The sequence below is a fragment of the Balaenoptera ricei genome, chromosome 9 (genome assembly GCF_028023285.1).
Source record: "Balaenoptera ricei isolate mBalRic1 chromosome 9, mBalRic1.hap2, whole genome shotgun sequence".
Lineage (NCBI taxonomy): Eukaryota > Metazoa > Chordata > Mammalia > Artiodactyla > Balaenopteridae > Balaenoptera > Balaenoptera ricei.
In genome coordinates this window covers 57,813,004-57,836,143 of record NC_082647.1, presented here as the reverse complement: position 1 = coordinate 57,836,143, position 23,140 = coordinate 57,813,004, and the positions used below count along the sequence as shown (strand labels likewise).

Sequence of the window (23,140 nt, the reverse complement as noted above, 5' to 3'; positions counted from 1 at the left end):
CAGGCCATTTGCTTTATTTCCAAATGAGCAAATAATTCAGGTGCTGGCTCTACTTTATGTAACTGCTATAAATTTTAAATTGGTACTATTGAGGACACCAGGATTCAAGAGAAAACACATTAACTGCAGTAGAAAAAAATGACAAATTTACTCTAATGGAAATGTCTACTATCAAAACCATTTCTTTATTATCTAAGAACTCAGTCCATCCGTCTTAATTTACATGAGAAATGATTCTAAATAATAGATGGTCAGGAAGACATACACATCGTAAAGTAAAAACTATTCTATTTAGATTCTGTTCTTATTCCTATTTACAAGTCTTTTGTTTCAGAATCATTCTTTGTAATTATTTCACATAATCAGACATTTTAAAAAAAAATCTCAATTGAAAAATATTTGAAAATATGCTCCTAGAACATTCTGGATCACTGTGCAGATATTTCATTGACTGCAAACATATAGCTATTTAAACTGTAACTATTTACACATTAAATAATGTGATACTGTAAAGGAAAAAAATGAAAAAATGTTATATTACTTTAATCCATAAAAGAAAATTTTAAACAGGTGAATAGTAGAATGAGGAAGGATGCAAACATCTGGGTTGATACATATCCAGAATACAAAGCTCCTCTCCATTCCTAATAAGATTAACCATTGTTCATATAATTCATCTTAAGAAAGGATATAAAAATGAATTCTTAATAGGTAAAAGCTATTTTAAATGTGCATTCAGAAGGAAAAAAAAACTAGATGGTCCCAAGTGCTCTGAAAAAAAAAAACACATTCATTCACTCATTCAATACATTCAACAAACACTTTTTGAAAGCTTACTATGTTCTTGGCCTTGTGTTAAGACACAAGGAACTACACAGAGTCTCTGCTCTCTCACAGAGCTCCTTCCATGACCTTAAATGGTCATACATGGAAGGCAGCCATCGATAAGCAGGCTGCCAGTATATTCAAATGTAGAAGAGCGAGAACTCTGTCTTTCCAGTTCGAGAGGGCAGAGTAGGCCTTTGGAGGCCTGAGGGAACTTATGCACCCCCTCAGACTTACTGAACTAAAAGAGAATTTTACAATGAATTAAAACATCTATGAAGAGAAGTGGGTGAGAAGGTAACAGCAGGTAGGTATGATCACCAGAAAATGAGAAATCTCAAAACATTTCTAGACCAGGGGTTGGCAAACCTTTCCTGTAAAGGACCAAAGACTAGATAGTTTAGGCTTTGTATGTCATTCAGTCTCTGTGGCAGATACTCAGCTCTGCTGGTCTCTGTTTCAACTACTCAACTCTGCTGTCATAGCACAAAAGCAGCCATAGACAATATGTGAACAAACGAGCATGGCTGTATTCCAATAAAACGTTATTTACAAAAACAGGCAGTCAGATTGATTTGGCCTGCAGGCTATAGTTTCCCAACCCCTGTACTAGATGACAGACAGTAGATGGAAACAGGTTGATGGAAAAATGCAAAGAGAACCACAAAGAAGGTGGAAGCTGTCCGATAGGATGTGACTGCTTAGAAGCAGCAGGTACAGCAAGAGAACAGGAGCAAGAAATAGGGCTGAGAAAGGACGGATTAATTGAAGGTCTACATATGGGACAAACTACCTGTCCACATGCCCCCAGTTACTGTTCCTCCCCAGCAGTTATTACTGTAGCCCTCCCCCACCCCTTATCAGCAGTTTCAGTTACCCACGGTCAACCTCAGTCCAAGAATATTAAATAGAAAATTCCAGAAATAAACAATTCATAAGTTTTAAATCAAGTGTTGTTCTGAGTAGCATGATGAAATCTCGTGCCATCTGGCACCATCCCTTTGTCCAGCACATTCTGCCCATTAGTCACTTAGTAGCCATCTCAGTTATCAGATCAACTGTTGTGGTATCTCAGTGCTTGTGTTCAGGTAATTCTTATTTTATTTAATGATGGCCCCAAAACGCAAGAGTAGTGATGCTGGCATTTCGGGTATGCCAAAGAGAAGTTGTAAAGTGCTTCTTTCAAGTGAAAAGGTGAAAGTTCATGACTTAATAAGGAAAGAAAAAAAGTCATATGGTGAGGTTGCTAAGATCTGTGGTAAGAATGAATCTTCTATCTGTGAAACTTGGAAGAAGGAAAAAGAAATTCATGCTAGTTCTGTTGTCACACCTCAGACTGCAAAAGATACAGCCACAGTGATAAGTGCTTAGCTAAAATGGCAAAGGCATTATATCCGTACAATAAGATATTGTGTGAGAGAGAGAGAGAGACTATATTTACATAACTTTTATTATAGTATATTGTTATAATTTTTCTATTTTTATTATTAGTTTTTGTTGTTAATTTCTTCCTGTGCCTAATTTATAAATTAGACTTTATTATAGGTATGTATGTATAAGAAAAGACATAGTATATATAGGGTTTGCTACTATCTGTGGTTTCAGGCATCCACAGGGGATATCTTGGAACATATCCCCCACAAATAAGGGGGGACTCCTGTAGAGGCTGCCAGAATTTTCCCACAGACAAAAACAATAAAACCCCCTAGGATTCCTCTTCAAAAGAAGTAAACAAGCCCCCCCACCCCCCAAATTGAGCAAACTTAAGAAAATAAATAAGAAAAGCTAAGGTTTCTAGTGTGGATATTGGCACCACAGATTAAAATCTATCTCATTCTGGGAATTTGGGGATCTGTCCCATAATGTAAAGGCTACCAGTAAATCCACCCAGACCTGCCCTACTCTATACATAAAGTTCCTAGTCAGGATTCATTCTAAGGAGAAGGAGCCAGCTCCAACACAGTTCTAGTTACTCAGCAGAGGACACCCACAATGGCTATACAGGCCTTCTATTTTAGGGAAGAATAATCAAACATCACCAGGCCCATGAGGAAAATTCAGAGACTGAAAGTAAAAAGAAAAGCTGGTCCCAGAGAAAATAAAATAATTGAAGCTAAGGAAGAGAAATACAGTAATTATATAAAACCCTATAAAAGGTGAATATGGCAGGAAAAAACACAGATTATAGAAGGGTTCTTAAAGATTTAAAGTCATTAAAAATGTGATTTTTTAAATAAAAAATTAAAGAAATGGGAAAAAGGAAGTCTCCCAGAAGGTACAGCAAAAAGAATATAGAAAAATATTAGAAAAATATGACAGACATAAAGGGCCAACCTAAGACACTAAACACTTGAGTAAGGGGAAATCAAAGAAAGAGATTAAATAAAATGGGGAGGTAGAAATCCTCAAAGAAACAGCAGTATCAGTCACAGCTGAGGAACACATGAACCTTCAGATTGAAAGGGTCACGAACTACCCAACACACTTAATGAAAAAGAACTCACACATAGATGCGTCAATAGAGAATTTTGAAACATCAAGGGAAAAAACACTAAAAGGTTTCAGAGAGAGAGAAAGAGAGAGAGAGAGAAGAAATTCACCTACAATAAAATGAATAGAACATTAGAGGTTTTAACTTTCTGAGGAAAAGTAATTTTTAATGACAATTCTATACCTAACTAAATTGTCACTCCATGAAAGAGCAGAATAAAGACATATTTAGACTGACAAGGATTCAAAACATTTACTTCTTATCACCCTTTTCTGGGCAATTACAACTAGAAGAAAGACAAACAGAAACAAACCAAGAGATTGCCTTCACACTCCTGGCAGGGAGCAGTGGGTGGATGGGAGACACCTGCTTTTCGCCGCAAGCTCTTCTTTACTATTTAATGTGTTGCTGTGAGAGGTGCTACCTTGATAAAAAATAGAAGCATGGTTCTAAAGTTAGCCAGCCTAGTTGGAAAAATGTGGTCAGTGGTTCAAGATATGGTTCAGATGCATACCACCCTCTCTCTTCCTCTCCAGAGTTCCCGACAGAGGGCACAGAGAGAGCAGTGGACACAGCATGCTTTGGAAACACGGAGGAAGGTTACCTAATACATAGCCCAGATAATCAGAAAAGATGTCTCTTCCCAAATTACAAACTGTGAGAAGTTCCTACTCCTGCCTCCAACCTATATTATAACCTTGCTGAACTCCGTCCAGGAATTAATGCTCCAGATGTCCTCCACTGGCTGTGAAGCATGAAAGTTAAGAACTTACTGGCTCTAAGATCAGACAACCTGGTTCTACCACTTAACCAGTTATGTGACAGACATAAGGCAAGTTATTCATCTCTGGGCTTCAATTTAGTTTGTAAAAAGGGTACTATGAAGAATTCATGAGAAAATTCATGTGAAGTGTTTACATAGCATATAATAAAAGAGCAAGAAGTCTTAGCTACCTCTGCTATTATTTTAAAATAAATATACTTATGATGAATGCAAAAAGGGAGAAGTATATATAGGATGTTACGTGAAGGGAATCTAACCTAATCTAGAGATGAGGAAAAGCTTCACAGGGGAAGCACTGTTTAAACTCTCATCCTTTGCAGCAACGTGGACGGACCTAGAGATTATCATACTAAGCAAAGTCAGAGAAAGACAAATATCACACAATATCACTTATATGTGGAATCCAAAAAGTGATACAAATGAACTTATTTACAAAACAGAAATAGACTGACAGACATAGAAAACAAACCTATGGTTACCAAAAGCAGGGGAGGGATAATTAGGAATTTGGGGTTACAAACTACTATACATAAAATAAATAACAAGGACCTACTGTATAGCACAGGGAACTATATTCAATATCTTGTAATAACCTATAATGGAAAAGACTTTGAAAAAGAAATATATACATATATATGTATGTATATGTGTGTGTGTATATATCTATATATAACTGAATCACTTTGCTGTACACCTGAAACATTGTAAATCAACTGTACTTCAATTTTAAAAAACCCCTCTCTCACCCTAAATCTAGACCATGAGTCCTTATACTCAAGGGAAAGAGACACACAGAGGGACTGGCAAAGAAACCAGCCAAGTACCAGCACGGACGGACAAGGACGACAACCAAGAGGAACAGGACGGGGCCTGCCTTACTAGCTCATCGTAGGAAATGCAGAGAGAGGAGTGTGATTACCACAGGAAAGGTGGCCCAGGGGAATTCAGTCAGTGCGCCACAGCCCCTATGCAGAGGAGGGAACACAGGGTAAAAAGAAGTGCTGGAAGTGTGTGTGTGTATGCACATGTGCATGGGTCAGGGGTGGGCGTGAGGGGGCTCCTTCCGCTGTGGATTATTACGAGAGGAGCAAAAAGTGTTTCTCTAATACTCAGATTTTACAAATTAAGTTTTGTCAGTCCAATGTATATTGAGCACCTACAAAAGCAAAAAGCACTTGGCTGGGTGCTCTATATGCTGCAAAGATGAGAAACTCTCTCCTCATGTAGGAGCTGACAATCTGATGGGGCAAAAGCAAGAACAGAACCTGAGCTGGAAGGATGTTCGTTACCCTTATTACAGTGCACTAAGTCGAGAGATCATCAGTGGATATAAAGAGCACATAAAGGCAAACTGGAAATGCTATAAATGAGGAAGGAGACTTGGAGGTCAGGAGTTTTGTTTATACCTCAGGGTATTTTAATTTTTAACCATTTTCATGCATTACTTTTTCAATTTAAAACACTCCATAATAAAATAAAAATATCAATGCCCCACCTAAAAGAATGTACCAATGAAGGAGATTTCTTCCCTCCTATTTCTGTGTTCTCCATCATATACACTGCAACTCAGTCACAGTATGACTAAATATCCCTTATGTACATATTCTGGTTTAATGTTAAGTCCTGTGCATGTGCTGGTGTGTATTTTTTCCAGCTGCTAAAGTAATAATTTTGTTGTAAGATCTGTAGGTTTTACAAACATGGGTTTCGGCAACCTATCTTCTGCCCCTCAGACCTATCACACCCGCTCAAGTGAGAGCTGCCTCCTTGGATACAAAGGCTACTTCAGTGATGAAACACATTCCCTAAAATTTCTCTGCCTCTGTCTGCAAGAAATCATCAGGCTAACAGGATTTTCTTTTTTCACAAGCAAGCGTTCTGATTGGTCCTCTGCGCTTGTGAAAAAACGCCAAGACTTTCTAACAGATTTAGGTACCACCTGGCGCTGGGAAGCCCCATTAACACTCTTCTGTTTAATCTCTCCTAATTATGCCAAATAAATACCACTTAAAAACGACATTTTGAATATGCCTTTAATGTTCTAAAATGTGTCTCCCAACCACTGAGTAATTAGTTCCTTCATCTTCCCAGGCACCAAAAATTAATCTATCTTATTTACACAACTGTACTTCTGGCTTTGTAAGAAGAGACATTACCTTTGCCAGTTTATAGTCTTCAAGCACCTCTATGCAATAACAACCGTGGTTGGAATAGTGCATTTACTAGTTGGAGACCCCTTAGTGAGTGGTTCCCTTAAAGTTCTATTTTATGAATATGTACAATATGAAGATAAAGACATCCCAGGGAGAGAGGAAGTGGTAGGCATGAAAGTCTACTGGGGAATAATGGCAGCACCTAATTCCAGCCCTAAATGGAAAGACATGAAAGTTAAATTTTCATACTAGGCCTTGTTTCCTAATTGCAACTCTAGTAAAAGATCTAGTGGGAAGAAGACTGAAATGACAAAGGTCAGATTCTCTTCCCTGAGTAAGGTTTTATTCAGGACTGCTCTGGCTTTATATGGCTGATTACCAAAGGCCCATAAGCATGCAGCTTTTCTGTTTCTGTAAGTCCACTGTTAGAAAACAGTGTCCACTGTGTTGGTCAGTAATCCTTATATAAGAATTCGTTGTTACTGTCTTCTGAACTTAGCACCAGCAGCACACTTCTATCATTATAATATCCCTTCTTAGATAATGAGAATAGCACAATGCATTGTTTCTTCATTTCCTTATGCCTATCAAGAAGTGAAGATTTGGATTTGTCTGCACTGAACTGAATAAAACATGACTTCCCCCTCCTCAATTTTGTTGTGGCTTTATATCTGATTTGATTTGAGTGAATGTATGTCTTTTAGAGTAAAAAGCAGTATGATGACCTCTAGTCCTTTTTGAACTAGGAAAGGAAAAAAATATATATAACCACTTAAATGTGGTTGATTGTATTATTTTCCCCAATTATCTGCTCTTCCCCACCTCCACTCCTTGTAAGAGGATTATGCATCCTTGTCCACTGCCCTGGACTGGTTGTGCCTTCCTGTGACAGAAGTACACTTCTCTCTTCCAGTCAAGCCTGACTTGCTATGACCAGTGACATGTCAGGGTGGCACATCAGAGTGGCAGCTTTAAGAGTCATAACATGGTTCAGCTCTACTCTTCTCCCCAAATCCCAGATTGCTGCTACTTTTTCAGCCTGCATCTCAGAATGAAGACATACATGGGGCAGAACTAAGATGATCAGGAGTCAATATGCATCACGATAAACCTCTGGGTTGAAAGCCACTGATATGTTAGGGTGTTTTGTTACTTCAACATAACCGAGCAAAAGCTGGCTTCATTCAACTACATCTCAAGCGTGTATCCAGACACCGAAAACTACAGTGAGTACCTAAGACTGAGGAGCATGACAAGGACTTTGGAATATCCATCAGTGAGGACCTTGTAAGGCAATTGAGTACACTGACCCTGAAGAATGGATTGGGGAAGGGGAAGTACAAGGAAAGGAAGGACAGTATAACTACCACCACATATCTGAAAAGTGACCACATGGAAAAGTAGGAGAAAAAAGTATAGACTTACTCTTTTTGCTTTTAAGGGCATAACTAAGACCAGAGGGTAGAATTAGAGACAGAGACAGAGATAGAGATTTTGGTTTAGCATGAGGACGAGATTTCTACCAGTTAAATCAGTCTAACAGCAGAATGAGTAGTCTTGCAAAGTAATATGCTTCCAGCAATTGTAACACATAAAACAGAGGCTAGATGGCCACCACATATCAGATGCAGTAAAGAAAGAAATCCTCATTCTATGGTAAATTATACCAGATGACCTCTTCAGAATTCTTCTAATTCTGATTCTGTAAATTCTAGAGACTAACTCATGATGCTAGGTTCAGTTAGCTCTCTTGGATAAAGAAGAAAAGCTAATTCCCCAGCAATAATCAGCCATACAATAGCTTTTTAGATCTGTCATTTTTCTGTGTCATAAAAATACATAATTTTTCTTTTCTGCTCAGTTCATTATTACTTTTCCACACTATTTTCCCTAAAAGAAAGTGGGACTTCTTTAAAAAGTCTTCTTTATCCTATTCATTAATGAAATTTAGAAATTATCTTCAGGAACACAGACTATTTTATCAGAGCTAAGAGTAATTAAACCAGGCAACAGGAAATTATCACCTCCATAAACAGAAGACAGAGATCTTTATAGAAAATCACTAAGATTCTTGACTGGTATAGATGACTTAATTAACATGAGAAGACATCTCTATAACTTATTTGTCAAATGTACAGACCTATTTGTGAAATACAAAGGTTGAGATAGCATATAAAAGTTTGAAATACTGATATTAAAAAATCCATAACATCTTCAAACCTAAATATTTCATACGGCATTTCTTCATGCTATTTGCCTTCTACAAAATCATCAATAAAGGTCTTATCTGTAATAAGAACATTTCCTATGGTTTGAACATTTAGCTTATAGAACTCTTGTGTCTGAAAATGCCAGAAAATCACTATCCACTCTGCCTATCTGACAAGAAGATTGCAAAGATCAATGAAACAATTAAGTACAAAATATTGTGCAAATATAAAACTGGTATTATCATCATCCTACATGTACCTCTAACTCACAGAGAATTTTTCCACTACATTTCTATTAATTGGAATATTTTAGAAAAAGTGGAAGACACAAATTCTAAGTAGTTAACTAAAAAAGAAAAACTGACATTAATATTAGTATTATACTATTTGGAGCAATTAAGATGAGAAGGCACTGACATATGACCATCTTAAATCATTCACTGTGGTGGGCACTGGAGTACACAATGAAAACCCATTTGGTAACAAATGTAGACTAATTTAACTGCTATAATAATTTTTTTTTTTTAAAGGTGTAGTTACTTACCAACAAGTCTTATTACATTCAGTGTTGTATTTGTTAAGATGGGTGCATTCACTTTATTTAGACTGTAATCTGATTTCTTCCTGCTTTTTAGAGTCTCCCGAGAAACGCTTAATATGAGAAAACAAAACAGATTTGCAATTAGGGTTGTCAAGTAGTAAATCAATAAGTAATTCAGCTTAGGATCTAATTTGCTAATTAGTTACTGAAAATCACCAATTAGTTACTGAAAGTCTTACCACGTATCAGCTGGGGATATAGAGATTATCCTCCTGTCCTTACAGAGCTTACAGTCCAGAGGGGAAGAGAAATCAGTAAACAGAGAAATAAAGTACTATAATGTATTTCTTTGGTTCTCAGACATTAATTAACAACCATTAAAAGAAGCTACATCACTAAATTGTAGCAATGTTTTCTTAGGTCAGTCTCCCAAGGCAATAGAAATAAAAGTGAAAATAAACAGATGGTACCTAATCAAACTTATAAGCTTTTGCACAGTAAAGGAAACCATAAACAAAATGAAAAGACAACCTATAGAATGGGAGAAAATATTTGCAAATGATGCGACTGACAAGGGCTTAATTTCCAAAATATACAAACAGCTCATACAACTCAATAACAAAAAGACAACAACCCAATCAAAAAATGAGCAGAAGACCTAAATAGATACTTCTCCAAAGAAGACATACAGATGGCCAACAGGCACATGAAAAGATGTTCAGCATCGCTAATTTATTAGAGAAATGCAAATCAAAACTATAATGAGGTATCAGCTCACACCAGTCAGAATGGCCATCATCAAAAGTCTATAAATAATAAATGCTGGAGAGGGTGTGGAGAAAAGGGAAGCCTCTTGCACTGTTGGTGGGAATGTAAATTGATACAGCCACTATGGAGAGCAGTATGGAGGGTCCTTAAAAAACTAAAACTAGAGTTACCACATGATCCAGCAATCCCACTACTGGGCATATATCCAGAAAAGCCAAAAGCTCTAATTCAAAAAGATACATGCACCCCAAATGTTCACAGTGGCATTATTTACAACAGCCAAGACATCGAAGCAACTTAAGTGTCCATCAACAGATGAGTAGATAAAGAAGATGTGGTGTATATATACAATGGAATATTACTCAACCATAAAAAAGAATGAAATAACGCCATTTGCAGCAACATGGGTGGGCCTAGAGATTATCACACTAAGTGAAGTAAGTCAGACAAAGACAAATATATGATATCACTTATATGTGGGATCTAAAAAATAGTACAAATGAACTTATTTACAAAACAGAAACAGACTCACAGACATAGAAACATACTTATGGTTACCAAAGGAGAGGTAGGGGGGGATAAGCTGGGAGTGTGGGATTAACAGATACATAAAAATAGATATAAAATAGATAAACAACAAGCATTTACTGTATAGCATGGGGAACTATATTCAATATCTTATAATAAACTATAATGGAAAAGAATTTTTAAAAAGAATATATATACACATATATGTATAAGCAAATCACTTTGCTGTACACTGAAAACTAACACAATATTGTAAATCAACTATACTTCAATAAAAAACAAATAAATAAAATAATAAACAAAAAAAGAAGCTATGTCACTTAAAAAAAATGTTCTAGGAAAATTATATACATCAATTGTACCAAGCATCCTGATTTCAGACCTACAAATATGAAAAATACCTTCCTTAGAATCTGAATTGGGCATCAAGTATAATGGTAAAGTCTGGGGTTGGGGGGCAGCTCTAGATTCAAAGAAAAAGTAGAAGTTATATGGTAAGTACAGAAAAAAAGGGGACAACATGTAATAAGACCAGAAGTAAGAGAACAGAGTATGCCTAGAGAAGCACAAGGAGTTCACAGTGGTAGCCTGGAGAATGAGTGGGCAGAGGGAAATGTGATAAGAAAGGAGGTAAGTAAAGGCCAGATCACTGAAAGGAACTGAACCTCATGACTATAACGAGTATGAACCGTATCTTAAATGCAGTGGTGAGCCATTAAACATTTTAACCAGGAAAATGACATGATCAAATTTGTATATAAAAGAAAAATCTTAATTTGTATCCAAGAACAGATTAGAAAGGGTTAAGACTGGAAATGGGAAGCCACGGTAAGGAGGCTGATTCAATAATGGGGCCAAGAGATTTCTGCATGAACTAGGATGGTAGCAGTGAAATACAAGAAATTTTGATAAATTCAAGAGACACTTAGACGTTGGAATTGATATAACAGTCAACTGGTTAACTGCAATCAGTAGTTTACATTGTGTATATTTCTTAGGGGTAGGTTAAGACAGTTTAAGAGGCTGCATAACCCTACAAAAAATGTGAGGACATACACATATAGTGGCAGACATTTGTTCATTTCAACTTAGACCTTTTCTTTTAGCAAAAACATACTCAAAACATCTAATGAAAAAGTCCAACAAAATAGTTCTTTTCAGTTCATAATGGATCACAGATGTAGATAATTAAATACCATATATTTGTGTAAACCAATGGAAACAAATTTCCCCAATTAAAACATCCCGAATTATATGACTTGTTCACTTTTGAGGTGAGAGATTATATCAATCAGGGTGTCAAATCAATCAAGTATTCACTAGGTACTTTGGGGGTGAAGGGTAGGGAAGAGTATACTTAAATCTATCATTAAAAATAAAGTATATTTGTGGTCACTCAATATCTGATACTCAGTCATGAAACTACCTCACTCACAAATCAGAATCAGGCCCAATTTAAAGGAGGTGACAGAAATTCTTATACAGTTATCATAGTTTTTGAAGAAGACAGTTTATCATAAAACAAAACTCAAGTACAAAAAAAGGAACCTTAATAGAAGGCTCAAATAGCAAGTATCAATGACATTGGGAAGATTTTTCTGTATTTACTAGATTGAGGCAGCAAATCCACATACAAAACAAATGACTATTTTCCTCCTTGAGAAAAAAGGAAATCAATGTGAAACATAAATTGATCTATGTGAAGCATAAACCGCCTCCAAAGGCAGCACTGATTCTATAAATCAAAAGTTTGTTTTTCTGCAAAAACCACTGATCTCTAGATTAAGAGCTCTTGGGTTAGGCCCATTATCAAAAAAACTACATTTTTAGCCTTTCAGGAATCATTTTTAAAATACATTAACTTCTCAGGGTATGTGCCCAGTAGTGGGATTGCTGACGGTCATGGGCCACAATGTTCACTGCAGCTCAATTTACAATAGCCAGGACATGGAAGCAACCTAAGTGTCCATCGACAGATGAATGGATAAAGAAGATGTGGCACATATATACAATGGAATATTACTTAGCCATAAAAAGAAACGAAACTGAGTTATTTGTAGTGAGGTGGATGGACCTAGAGACTGTCATACAGAGTGAAGTCAGAAAGAGAAAAATAAATACCGTATGCTAACACATATATATGGAACCAAAAAAAAAAAACAAAACAGGTTCTGAAGAACCTAGGGGCAGGACAGGAATAAAGATGCAGACGTAGAGAATAGACTTGAGGACATGGGGAGGGGGAAGGGTAAGCTGGGATGAAGTGAGAGAGTGGCATGGACATATATACACTACCAAATGTAAAATAGATAGCTAGTGGGAAGCAGCTGCATAGCACAGGGAGATCAGCTTGGTGCTTTGTGACCACCTAGAGGGGTTGGATAGGGAGGGTGGGAGGGAGACACAAGAGGGAGGAGTATGGGGATATATATACATGTATAGCTGATTCACTTTGTTATAAGGCAGAATCTAACACACCATTGTAAAGCAATTATACTCCAATAAAGATGTTTAAAAGAAAAAATTAACTTCTGTCACATGACACTATAACCAAAAGAAAAGTTTAATTTTTGAGTTTTTTTTCTTAACCTTTCAAGTAAATCCTCTATGTTAAACGTGCAACATAAAATGAGAAATACCATAAATTCCAAGAATAAGTACCTTTTCACAGGAGCATCGCCTGTCTGCTCATCAACATAATCTTGTTTTAGTTCCTCAGGAACATCACTGTCACTGTCATACTCCTGATAGGCACCTTTTTCTTGTTCATCAGATTCATACTGAAAAGAACACAGTATATTATTCAACAATGGGTACGAAGAACCAACCTTTCTTGGAGTCTTTCAACACAGTAAAAAAGTATCCAATTTTATAAGAAGTACATTACAGATGAAAGTTCTTAATAACTGAGCTTTAATTTTGCCATCAAGAATCATATTAACTTTCCATTTTCTTCTTCATCATCCTACCTTAACCAGTTCAAAAGAAAATACAAACATTATATTTCAAAAGCTTATAAATGCCCCAAAGAATCTCCATATAAACAAATGAAAACAAACACATACCCTGCTAGACCTTAGGAAGAGGAAAAGAGTGTTTATTTCATTAAAAAAACTCTTCCTTCAAGTGGTTTCATCCTATTTATTTCCATTTTGCTAGTTCATTATAAAAAGCTTGAGAATACAATTCTGGTACTCTGGAAGTATTAAGTCAGCTTAATAAACACAACACACATGCTAATATTCTATCTAATTCATTACGATGAGATTTAATTCCAAGGGCAACTTAGAAAATTAGGCTTAGCACCTATGGACTACTGAGAACAAGGACAAAAATGGTGGATTTGCTCTTGAGAGGAAGAGTGCCTTTTCATCATCTTTTTGGCACCATGGCCCAGTGCCGGCATGGGAGAAGACAGTGGAGTCCATGCACAACAAAGGAAGCAGTGGCAGTATCACCATCATCATTGCTGATTAGTATTATAAACTAATATGATTAAATAATGGCTAACATTTATTGAGTTTCAACCAAGTACTGGGCTAAGTGCTTCCATAAAGTGTCTCACTGAATCTTCAAAACAATTCTATGAGGAAGTTTTGTCCCCATATGCCAGTTGAGGAGACCAGTATAATGACAATAAGGGAAGAAGTCAGTCCCCTAATTCAACAACTATTTTTTAAGAGTCTAAAGCATTACGACAGGCTGTTTTAAGATGTGGACCCTGACCCTCAGGACCTATGCTGTACCTGTGAAGATTAGATCACACATTAATAACTACAAACAAACATTAGAGACATTCTCCCCCACTTGTACACAATGTGATCCTGGTGACATTCAGAAAGGTGTTCTACACAAACTAGGGTCAGTTCCACAGTACAACAGATCCTCATTTTCAAGGATTCTTTATTTGCAGATTTCCCTACTCGATAAAATTTGTAACCCCAACATCAATACTTCATGACACTCCTTGGTCATTCACAGATGTGTGCCATGTGGAGTGGCAAACACTTTTGAGTCACCCTACATACATGTTCCCAGCTAAGAGCAAGCAAGGCGACACTCTACCTTCTTATTTCAGCCCTCCTGCTGTAAATAAGTGCCCTTTTCAAAGTCTATTTAGTGTCACATTCTTAAAATTTTTGTACTTTTTGCTGGTGATTTCACTGTTCAGAATGCCTCCCAATCATAGTACTAAAGTGCCGTCTAGTGTTCCCAAGTGCGAGAAGACTGTAATGTGCCTTAAGGTAAAAATATGTATGTTAGATAAGCTTCACTCAGGCATGAGTTACAGTGCTGTTGGTCATGTGTTCAATGTTAATGAATCAACACTATATTAAATCAGGTGTCTTTAAGGAAAAACACACGTAAAACAAGGTTGTGTATTGACCAGTTGGTGAAAATGTTGTGACCAGAGGCTTGCAGATACTTAATCCCATATTTTGCTTAAGAACAACGGTTCTATATTTGTTAATTCAGAGTTCGTGCTTACTTTATTGAACACAACTGCCAGAAATAATGAGAATCAAATGCTATGCGAGATTTAAATTAACAAATCACCAGTGCAGAGGGATATATTATTTCAAAAATATTGGAATGACTTAATTCCTTTCAGTTTAGTCTACTTTATAGAGGCAAAATGTCACAAAGAATCACTAAATTATAATTTTAAATATGGTTCTCTATGGAATAACTTCTACTTCATGATAAAACATGATAGTGGTATATTTTCATGACAATATTTTTTAAATTATATCTTCACTTAATAACAAAAACAAACCAAAAATATGGAGGCAAATTCAACAGATTTTTGTCAACCCAGTTTTCACTTCAACTTCATCAAATCTAAAATAAAAATTATACATAGTCCCTCTGGAAATTAAATACTGTAAAAACGCCCTATAGGTAACTGTGAAGTATTTCCTCATTGTAAATATGGGGAAACTGAGGGTCACAAAATCACAATAACTTGCCAAGATCCACACAGCTAATCAATAATAAAGGTCATATTCATTCATCTGCCTGCAAACCTTTCCATTAACTCACACTACTTCTAGTTTATATTGTTTTCTGAGCTGCTCAGAGTGCTGTTAAAACACTGTATTCCTAAATCCTCAAAATACCCCTGCTAGGTAATTAAACAAGACATTACCCTGTTTCAGTTAAGGGGACATGGAACAAAATGACTTCCTTAGTTACCCAACAAGTGGCATTGAGAAAAAAGTGCAGATGATCTATTCCTTCATACATCTGTCTATCCAATAAATCATATAACTATGCAGTGAATAAACTATGCTCCTACTCAATTAGTAATCTGGTAAGAACATAAAGTAATCTAATAACAACATAAAATAAACATAAAGGCAAAACTTACCATTCAAAAGGACAATGTGAACAAAGCATACTGGAAAGCCATTCATTAACTGTACAAGTAGTATTACAGGTGTCTAAGTATATAGGTAGGAAGGTGGGTGGTAAATGTATGAATAAATCTAGTCAATTACCTTGCTCATTGGGTACAACACGCTCAATAGGAAAATCCCACTAATGTTCCACAGTATGTTTTAAAAAACACCACATACCCCATTAGAAGCCAGGACGTCTTCTGTTTCTTCATCTTTGTGGTCAGCCTGAATTTCAAATGGATTCCCACCACTACAGTACTGCTCAAACAAGGTTACCATTTTTGAGGAAGTTGAGGATGGCTGCTTACTGGGTGAAACTGATGGGGAACGTGACTGTTCCATGAATTTAAATTCCTAGACGTTTAAAAAAAAAAAACAAAAAGGAGCCAGATCCCTTTTAGCAACAACAATAAAATTAAAGTACATAAACATATTCCATCAATGCAGATGTAGTTAGTAAAGAAAACAATCCTGATTCTTTAGGTTATTCTTTTTTTTTTTTTTTTAGGTTATTCATTTTTAAATCTTGCAAGTTATCTGAAAGCACAAACTTGGACATACATGTTCAAAGGTTTTCCTAAAGACAACTCAGTTGCCGATGTCACTTAAAACAGTGTTATCTGCATCAAGCTGCTTTGGCTTACTTTATGGAACTGCACAGAAAATTTTTTTAAATAACTTCAATTTGAATGATAATTCTAAAAATTTTTACATAACAGCAAAAGTCCTAGTTGAGTACAGTTTTAATAAGGTCATTCATAAAAACTAATTGTTGTTAAGTCAAATAGCTTGCACCATTTGAGATACTCTACGTGAATACATTGAAATCCAAGCATAAAAGATATACCTTTCTTTGTTATATTGATGTCTATACACTTTCATTTATTTTTCTTCATATACCAAGAAGCAGACAACACAAATACATGCTGAGGTCAGATGATACATCTTCTAGTCCTAGCTTGACTTTAATCCATTATATTCCATTAACTTCCTATGTAACATTGGGAATGTCCCCTGATTCCCTATGCCTCCATTTCCTCATCTGTAAAATGAAAGGGTCAATCTAGATGAAAGAATCACAAACACTAAAGCTACAGAGTTGTAGCACCCAGTCCAAATCACACACTTCTCAGATGAGGAAACTGAGGCAGTCCAGAGGGATTCAGGTCCAAGTTCAAGATTACACAGCTAATTAGAGGAAGAGATGGAATAATGGCTAAACTTCTTTCGAATTACAAAACTCTTGATTTAATGATTTTTAACAAAAATTTAGTACACATTTTTCTTATAGCTTTTAATCATTTTAATATTATTCCCCAATTTAAAATTTTTCATATTCAGAGATAATCTTTAAAACTACATTGGTTTACTAAGTTTCAAATGATGTGTTTATTTTCTTTTTAAATTGCAGCTATACATTAAATCAGATCCACAATAATGCTTAAAAATCAGGCCATTATTTTTAAAATTCTAAACACGGGGTGACTATAAATTAATAAGACAAAAATTTTTTAAAACAAAATCTACAGAAATACATGTGTCAAATGAACACTATCTCAGCTGTAAATAGTTTTCAATGTAATTACTTTTTTCCCCCACTGTGGTTACAACATGAGATCTACCATTAAAAAAATTTTAAGTGCACAGTACTGTATTGTTAACTACAGGCAAAATGTTGTACCATAGATCTCTAGAACTTACTCATCTTACATAACTGAAGCTTCAAGGTAACCACTTTAAAGGATATAATGCTCACTTGGATGGAAATGTTTCAACGAACCTTGTAAAAAAGTTGTTTTCTAATTACAGCAAGTTTATATACGCATGCACCACACACACACACACAAATTGACAGTTAAATACAAATTCAAATGAAAGTATTTAAATAGAGATTATAGAGATTCTAAAATCAATGCTGGAATTCTAAATAATGTTAAGGAATCATCTTAATTTAATAACTCTAAAATAATGTTAAAATTAATGTTAATTTCATTGTCTTTAAAGCATTTATTAATCAACATGTTTCAGTGTATTTAATATTTCCACATTAGGAAAGCAATATGATAAACCTGGATGAGAAGTAAGCTATTATACAATATGAGCATAAACACTGTCCCTTTAAAAAACCTTTTAATCATGTATTCTTTACATTTATTCAGGAATAAGAAAATTCTTTCTAGAAAGCCGTTTCTTCTAAAGGCAAAAACTACACACTCGACCTTCTAAACAGGGACCTAAATTTATATACTGTATTCTGATATTTGATATTTGTCAGATAGGACATGGTCTACCACACAAGAAATATTTATCTATAATATGTTTCAACCAAGAGAAAAAAAAAATAAGGATATTTTCACATATTACATTATAGGATTCAAGGAATCAATTAACTAATAAAAATTAGTTGTGTTTTTTTTTTATAAGTGCCTCTTTTATCTCTGAGGCATTTTCTCATTACAGACAAATTTATGAGTTGCAGCATAAATTCAGAACCTATTAGACCCTTTAAGAAATGACAAATATTCTGCAAATATAAGCATTTTCATTAAAGACCATCAAAATATAACTGATTTTTCTGCAAAATTTAAATGAAGCAGTAGACCCTCTTCTGAAATCTAAAGAAAACAAATTATTTTAATTGTGACTCTTTTCAGGCAAAGGAGTTTTCCTCAAGTGTATAAAATGAATTTGTAAAAAGAGACAGATTATGACATCCATTAAAGTATCACCTTGTAAAAGAGGCTTATTATTAATCACTTTTAAGGAAAAAAGGAAAGGCACTATTTCTTAGTTTAATTATTTTATAAATGTTTCCATATATATGGTTTGCTTTTAAAGATGACTACATAAAAGACTGATTTATTTGCTCTTAAACTTACATGAAGTTGCAAGATGCTGAAATTTGACTTAACAGGACAAAGTTCCCAGGTCTCATTTTCTAGAAACATTCTCAGTTCATCAAGCCGTGTTCTTAAAAAAAGAAAATGAATACTCCAAAAAATAAGAAAAGTACACTGCACACAAGAATTAATATAACAAAAGCTATTATAGAGCTATCATCATGATCATAATCAACTTTGAAAACCCATTCAGACCAACGCAGTAAACACATTTACTTTTACATACTTGTTAATATCTTATCATCCGTAAGAGAAAAGCCGCAAATATTTACTAAACTCAGAATATTTTTACTATATTGCAAAAATAATGAATGCATAGGAAATGATATTTTTATTAAGGGACTAAACTAAAAGCTACTCACCAACTCATGTACTTAAGACATCCTTAGCTAATCACATATTAGTGCCAAAAAAAAACAAGAAATAATTTATAGGGTTTATAAAACCACAAACGTTAATAAATGTTTTATGCTAAAAAGCATAGATCTTAATCATTCTTACTAAGCCAAAAGATCAAGTTGATTATCACTATCTAAATATATTTTAGCTCAGGGCTTATCTATCTCCACACAGCATTTACCAATTAAATTAGCAAGTATGGCACTTAAATTAGCAAGTAGTCACATGTCATACTGATTTCTTCTTTCTTTAATGCTATTGCTCTTACTGTCTCTCCTGAGTAATCAGTACAATATGAGCAATTCCAGAAAAACAAATACTTCCTTCCTGTTAACCCAGGAAACAAAGGGCCAGGGTCTGCCCTATTCTTCCTTCTTCCTGCAACAAGCCTCACTGTTGTTACTAAAATCAGGCTAAAAACAAAATCTAGATTTTTTTAAATCCACAGGTTCTAAAGTAAAGAGGGACTAAATGGTAAAATCTGTGAAAAGCAGAAATTGCTCCAAATATTAGAGTTAACAGACAAGGACTTTAAGATAACTACTATAAATAAGTTAAATAGAGAAAAAGATGCACAAAATGGACAGAAATGAAAATTTTAAAGCATTATAATAATAAAAACAAAAAAGAATCAAACAAATATTCTATCACCAAAAAAATACAATACCTCAAATTAAAAACTGATAGGGTAAGTCAAACAGCAGAAGACAGGATTAATGAACTCGAAGACAGTGCAACAGAAAATATCCAAACTGAAGGACAAATGGAAAAAGAAAAATGGAAGAAAGAGAAAAGATCGTAAGAGATAGGTGAGACACAGTCAAAATATCTAGTATGCATGCAACTGTATGGAGATGAGAGAGAGAGAGCAAAAGCAATATTTGAAGAGGTAGGTAATGACTGAGAATTTGGCAAAAGTGATTGTCCCCATACCTATCACCATATACAAAAATTAACTAAAATGAATCACAGATCTAATGTAAGAACTAAAACTATAAAGTTTACAACTCTTAGAATTCTACAATAAAAAGATAAATAACCCAATTTTTAAATGGGCAAAGGCTTTGAACAGACATTTTTGCAAAGAAGATCTATAAATGACCAGTAAGCACATAAAAAGATGCTGAACATCGTCACTCATCAGGGAAATATAAATCCAAACCATAATGAGGTACCACTTCACAACCACCAGGACAGCTATAATCAAAGAGACAGTAACAGGTACTAGCAAGGATTTGGAGAAATTAGAACCCTTATAGAGTGCTGGTGGAAACATAAAATGGTGCAGCCACTTTGGGAAACTTTGGTAGTTCCTCAAAATATTAAACATAGAGTTACCATATTACCCACCAATTTCACTCTGTATTGGTTTCCTGTGGCTGCTATAACAAATTAACAAAAACTGGGTGACTTATAACAACAGAAATTTATAATCTCACAATTCTGGACCCCAGAAGTCTGAAATCATAAGGTTGAAATCAAGTTGTCAGCAGGGATACACTCTCTCCAAAAACTGTAGAGGAGAATCTGTTCCTTGCCTCTTCCAATTTACGGTGGTTGCTGCCATTCCTTGGCTAGTGGCCACAGCACTCCAATCTCTGCCTGTCTTCACATAACTTTCTCCTGCATGTGTGTATGTCTTTTCCTCTGTGTCTATATCAAGTCCCCTTCTGTCTCCCTTTAACTGTGATGGCATTTAGGGCCCATCCAGATGATCCAAGATAATCTCCTCATCACAAGACCATTAATTTAGTCACATCTACAAAACACTTTTTCCAAATAAAGTAACATTTAGTTTCCAGGTATTAGGACCTGATTTTTTTGCGGGGGTGGGGAGTGGGGAGGAGGGGAACGGGGAAATTACTTGTCAGACTACCAAACACTCCCAGGTACATACCCAAAGAAATGATAATATATGTCTATGCAAAAACTTATACACAAGGGGGCAGAGTCAAGATGGCAGACTAGGGGGACATGGATTCATGTGTCCACACAACTAGGGCACCTACCAGGCACTGGTGGGGGACCATGGACACCTAAGGGGATGGGAGGAACCCCCAGCGACCGGGTAGGATGTGGGGCATGGGGGGGTAAAGGGGAGGGGAAGCGGAGGTGGGACGGGACTGGCACCCCTGAAGGGCAGCTGGGGGAGAGGAAGGGATCTCACACCCGAAGGGGGAAATTGGGGGACCACCAGGAGGACAAAGAAGCAAAAGGGAGCGTGGCCAGGTTTCCCCTGCCCACTTGGGCCCCCGGGAGCCTGCTGAGATCCTGGGCCTGATCCTCTGCCCACCGAGGCCCCCTCCAGCCGTGCAGGTCCTAAGGGAGTGGGAGGGAGGGAAGGGGGAGCAAAAGTAAAGGCCAGACCTCGAGGACCGGCACCCCTGAGGGGTGGCTGGGGGAGGGAAGGAGTTCTTACACCAAGCAGGACCCACCCACAGTTAGGGGTTAGGGGTCCAGCAGCAATGGGGGAGACCCTAGGGGAGATGGGTGTTGGGGAGGGGAGCACGGAGGAACGGAAGGGAACGGGGCCAGAGCTTTCCCTGTCCACTTAGGCACTCGGAAGCCTGTTGGGCTCCCGGGCCTAATCCTGTGCCCTTGGAGCCTCCCTCCTGCCATGCAGAGCCCAAGCCCCAACCCTACACCCACACCCAGGGCCCTACCTCTACACTCAGAGACCCCCTCTGAGACCCCCTCCAATGCGCTGGGCCTAAACCCCACCCACACACCCTCACCCAGGGCCTTACCTCCAAACTCCAGAACTCCACACTGCAGAGGCCCTCCTTTCCATGTGCTGCCTCTCTCCTCCCCCGCAGGTCCTAAGCAGAGGCCCCGCCCTACACTCAAATGTCAACCCCCCACCTGCCTAGGTCCCACCCCACTGTAAACCCCACCCCTGCCTGAGTTCCACTTCCATAGCCAAGGCTTTTTAAATTTGTTTTTCTTTTTTCCTCTTTTAGATTGGGGTTCTGTTTTACCTAGTTGATTCATTGTTCTTGATTCATTTATATTTTTATTATTCCTAATAAATCTTTTATTTTTCTAATTTTATTTTATTCTTTATACTTTGTTATTGTACTCTCCTTTTGGCTTGTTCCCCCTGCACCGCCCACCCCTTTTTTTTCTTTTTTCTGTTGTGGTTTTATTTTACCTTACTGCAGTTGTTTCAATTATATTTTTATTTTTCATAATATATTTTTTATCTTTCTAACTTTATTTTGTTTTATATTCTTTGATATTGTACTGCTCCTTTTTTTCTTTTTTTCTTTTGCCGCGCCATGCAGCTTGCAGGATCTTGGCTCCCAGGCCAGAGGTCGGGCCCGAGCTCCTATGGTGGGAGCTCTGAGTCCAAACCACTGGACTAAGAGAACCTCAGACCCCAGGGAACATTAATCAGAGTGAGGCCTCCTGGAGGTCCTAATCTCAGCACAAAGACCCAGCTCTATCCAACTGCCTGCAAACTCCAGTGCTGGATGCCTCAGGCCAAACAATCAGTAAGACAGGAATACAGCCCCACCCATAAAAAAAAAACAAACAAAATGAAATGACAAAAAAATACATTACAGACAAAGGAGCAAGGTAAAAACCTACAAGACCAAATAAATGAAAATGAAATAGGCAACCTACCTGAAAAAGAATTCAGAGTAATGATAAAGATGATCCAAAGTCTCGAAAATGGAATTGAGAAAATACAAGAAACATTTAACAAGGATCTAGAAGAACTAAGCAAACAAACAGTGATGAACAACACAATAACTTAACTTAAAAATACTCTAGAAGGAATCAATAGCAGAATAACTGAGGCAGAAGAACAGATAAGTGAGCTGGAAGATAAAATGGTGGAAATAACAACAAGGGAACAGAATAAAGAAAAAAGAATGAAAAGAATTGAGGACAGTCTCAGAGACCTCTGGGACAACGTTAAACACACCAATATTCGAATTATAGGGGTCCCAGAAGAAGAAGAGAAAAAGAAAGGGTCTGAGAAAATATTTGAAGAGATTATAGTTGAAAACTTCCATATCATGGGAAAGGAAATAATCAATCAAGTCCAGGAAGCACAGAGTCCCATACAGGATACACCCAAAGAGAAACACACCAAGACACATATAAATCAAACTATCAAAAATTAAACAAAG

General features: G+C 36.5%; 1 protein-coding gene across 2 annotated transcripts in view; it reads right to left on the bottom strand.

Annotated features, from left to right (window-relative positions):
• Window positions 1–23,140, bottom strand: part of VPS50 (VPS50 subunit of EARP/GARPII complex) — a 128,532-nt gene that overhangs the window by 26,910 nt on the left and 78,482 nt on the right. For both annotated transcript variants that reach the window (XM_059933852.1, XM_059933853.1), the window contains 4 exons: window positions 18,582–18,672; window positions 15,880–16,056; window positions 12,962–13,080; window positions 9,008–9,114 (listed from right to left, as the gene is read on the bottom strand). In XM_059933852.1, coding sequence (XP_059789835.1) covers window positions 9,008–9,114; window positions 12,962–13,080; window positions 15,880–16,056; window positions 18,582–18,672 — 494 coding nt within the window. The remainder of the gene's footprint in view (window positions 1–9,007; window positions 9,115–12,961; window positions 13,081–15,879; window positions 16,057–18,581; window positions 18,673–23,140) is intronic.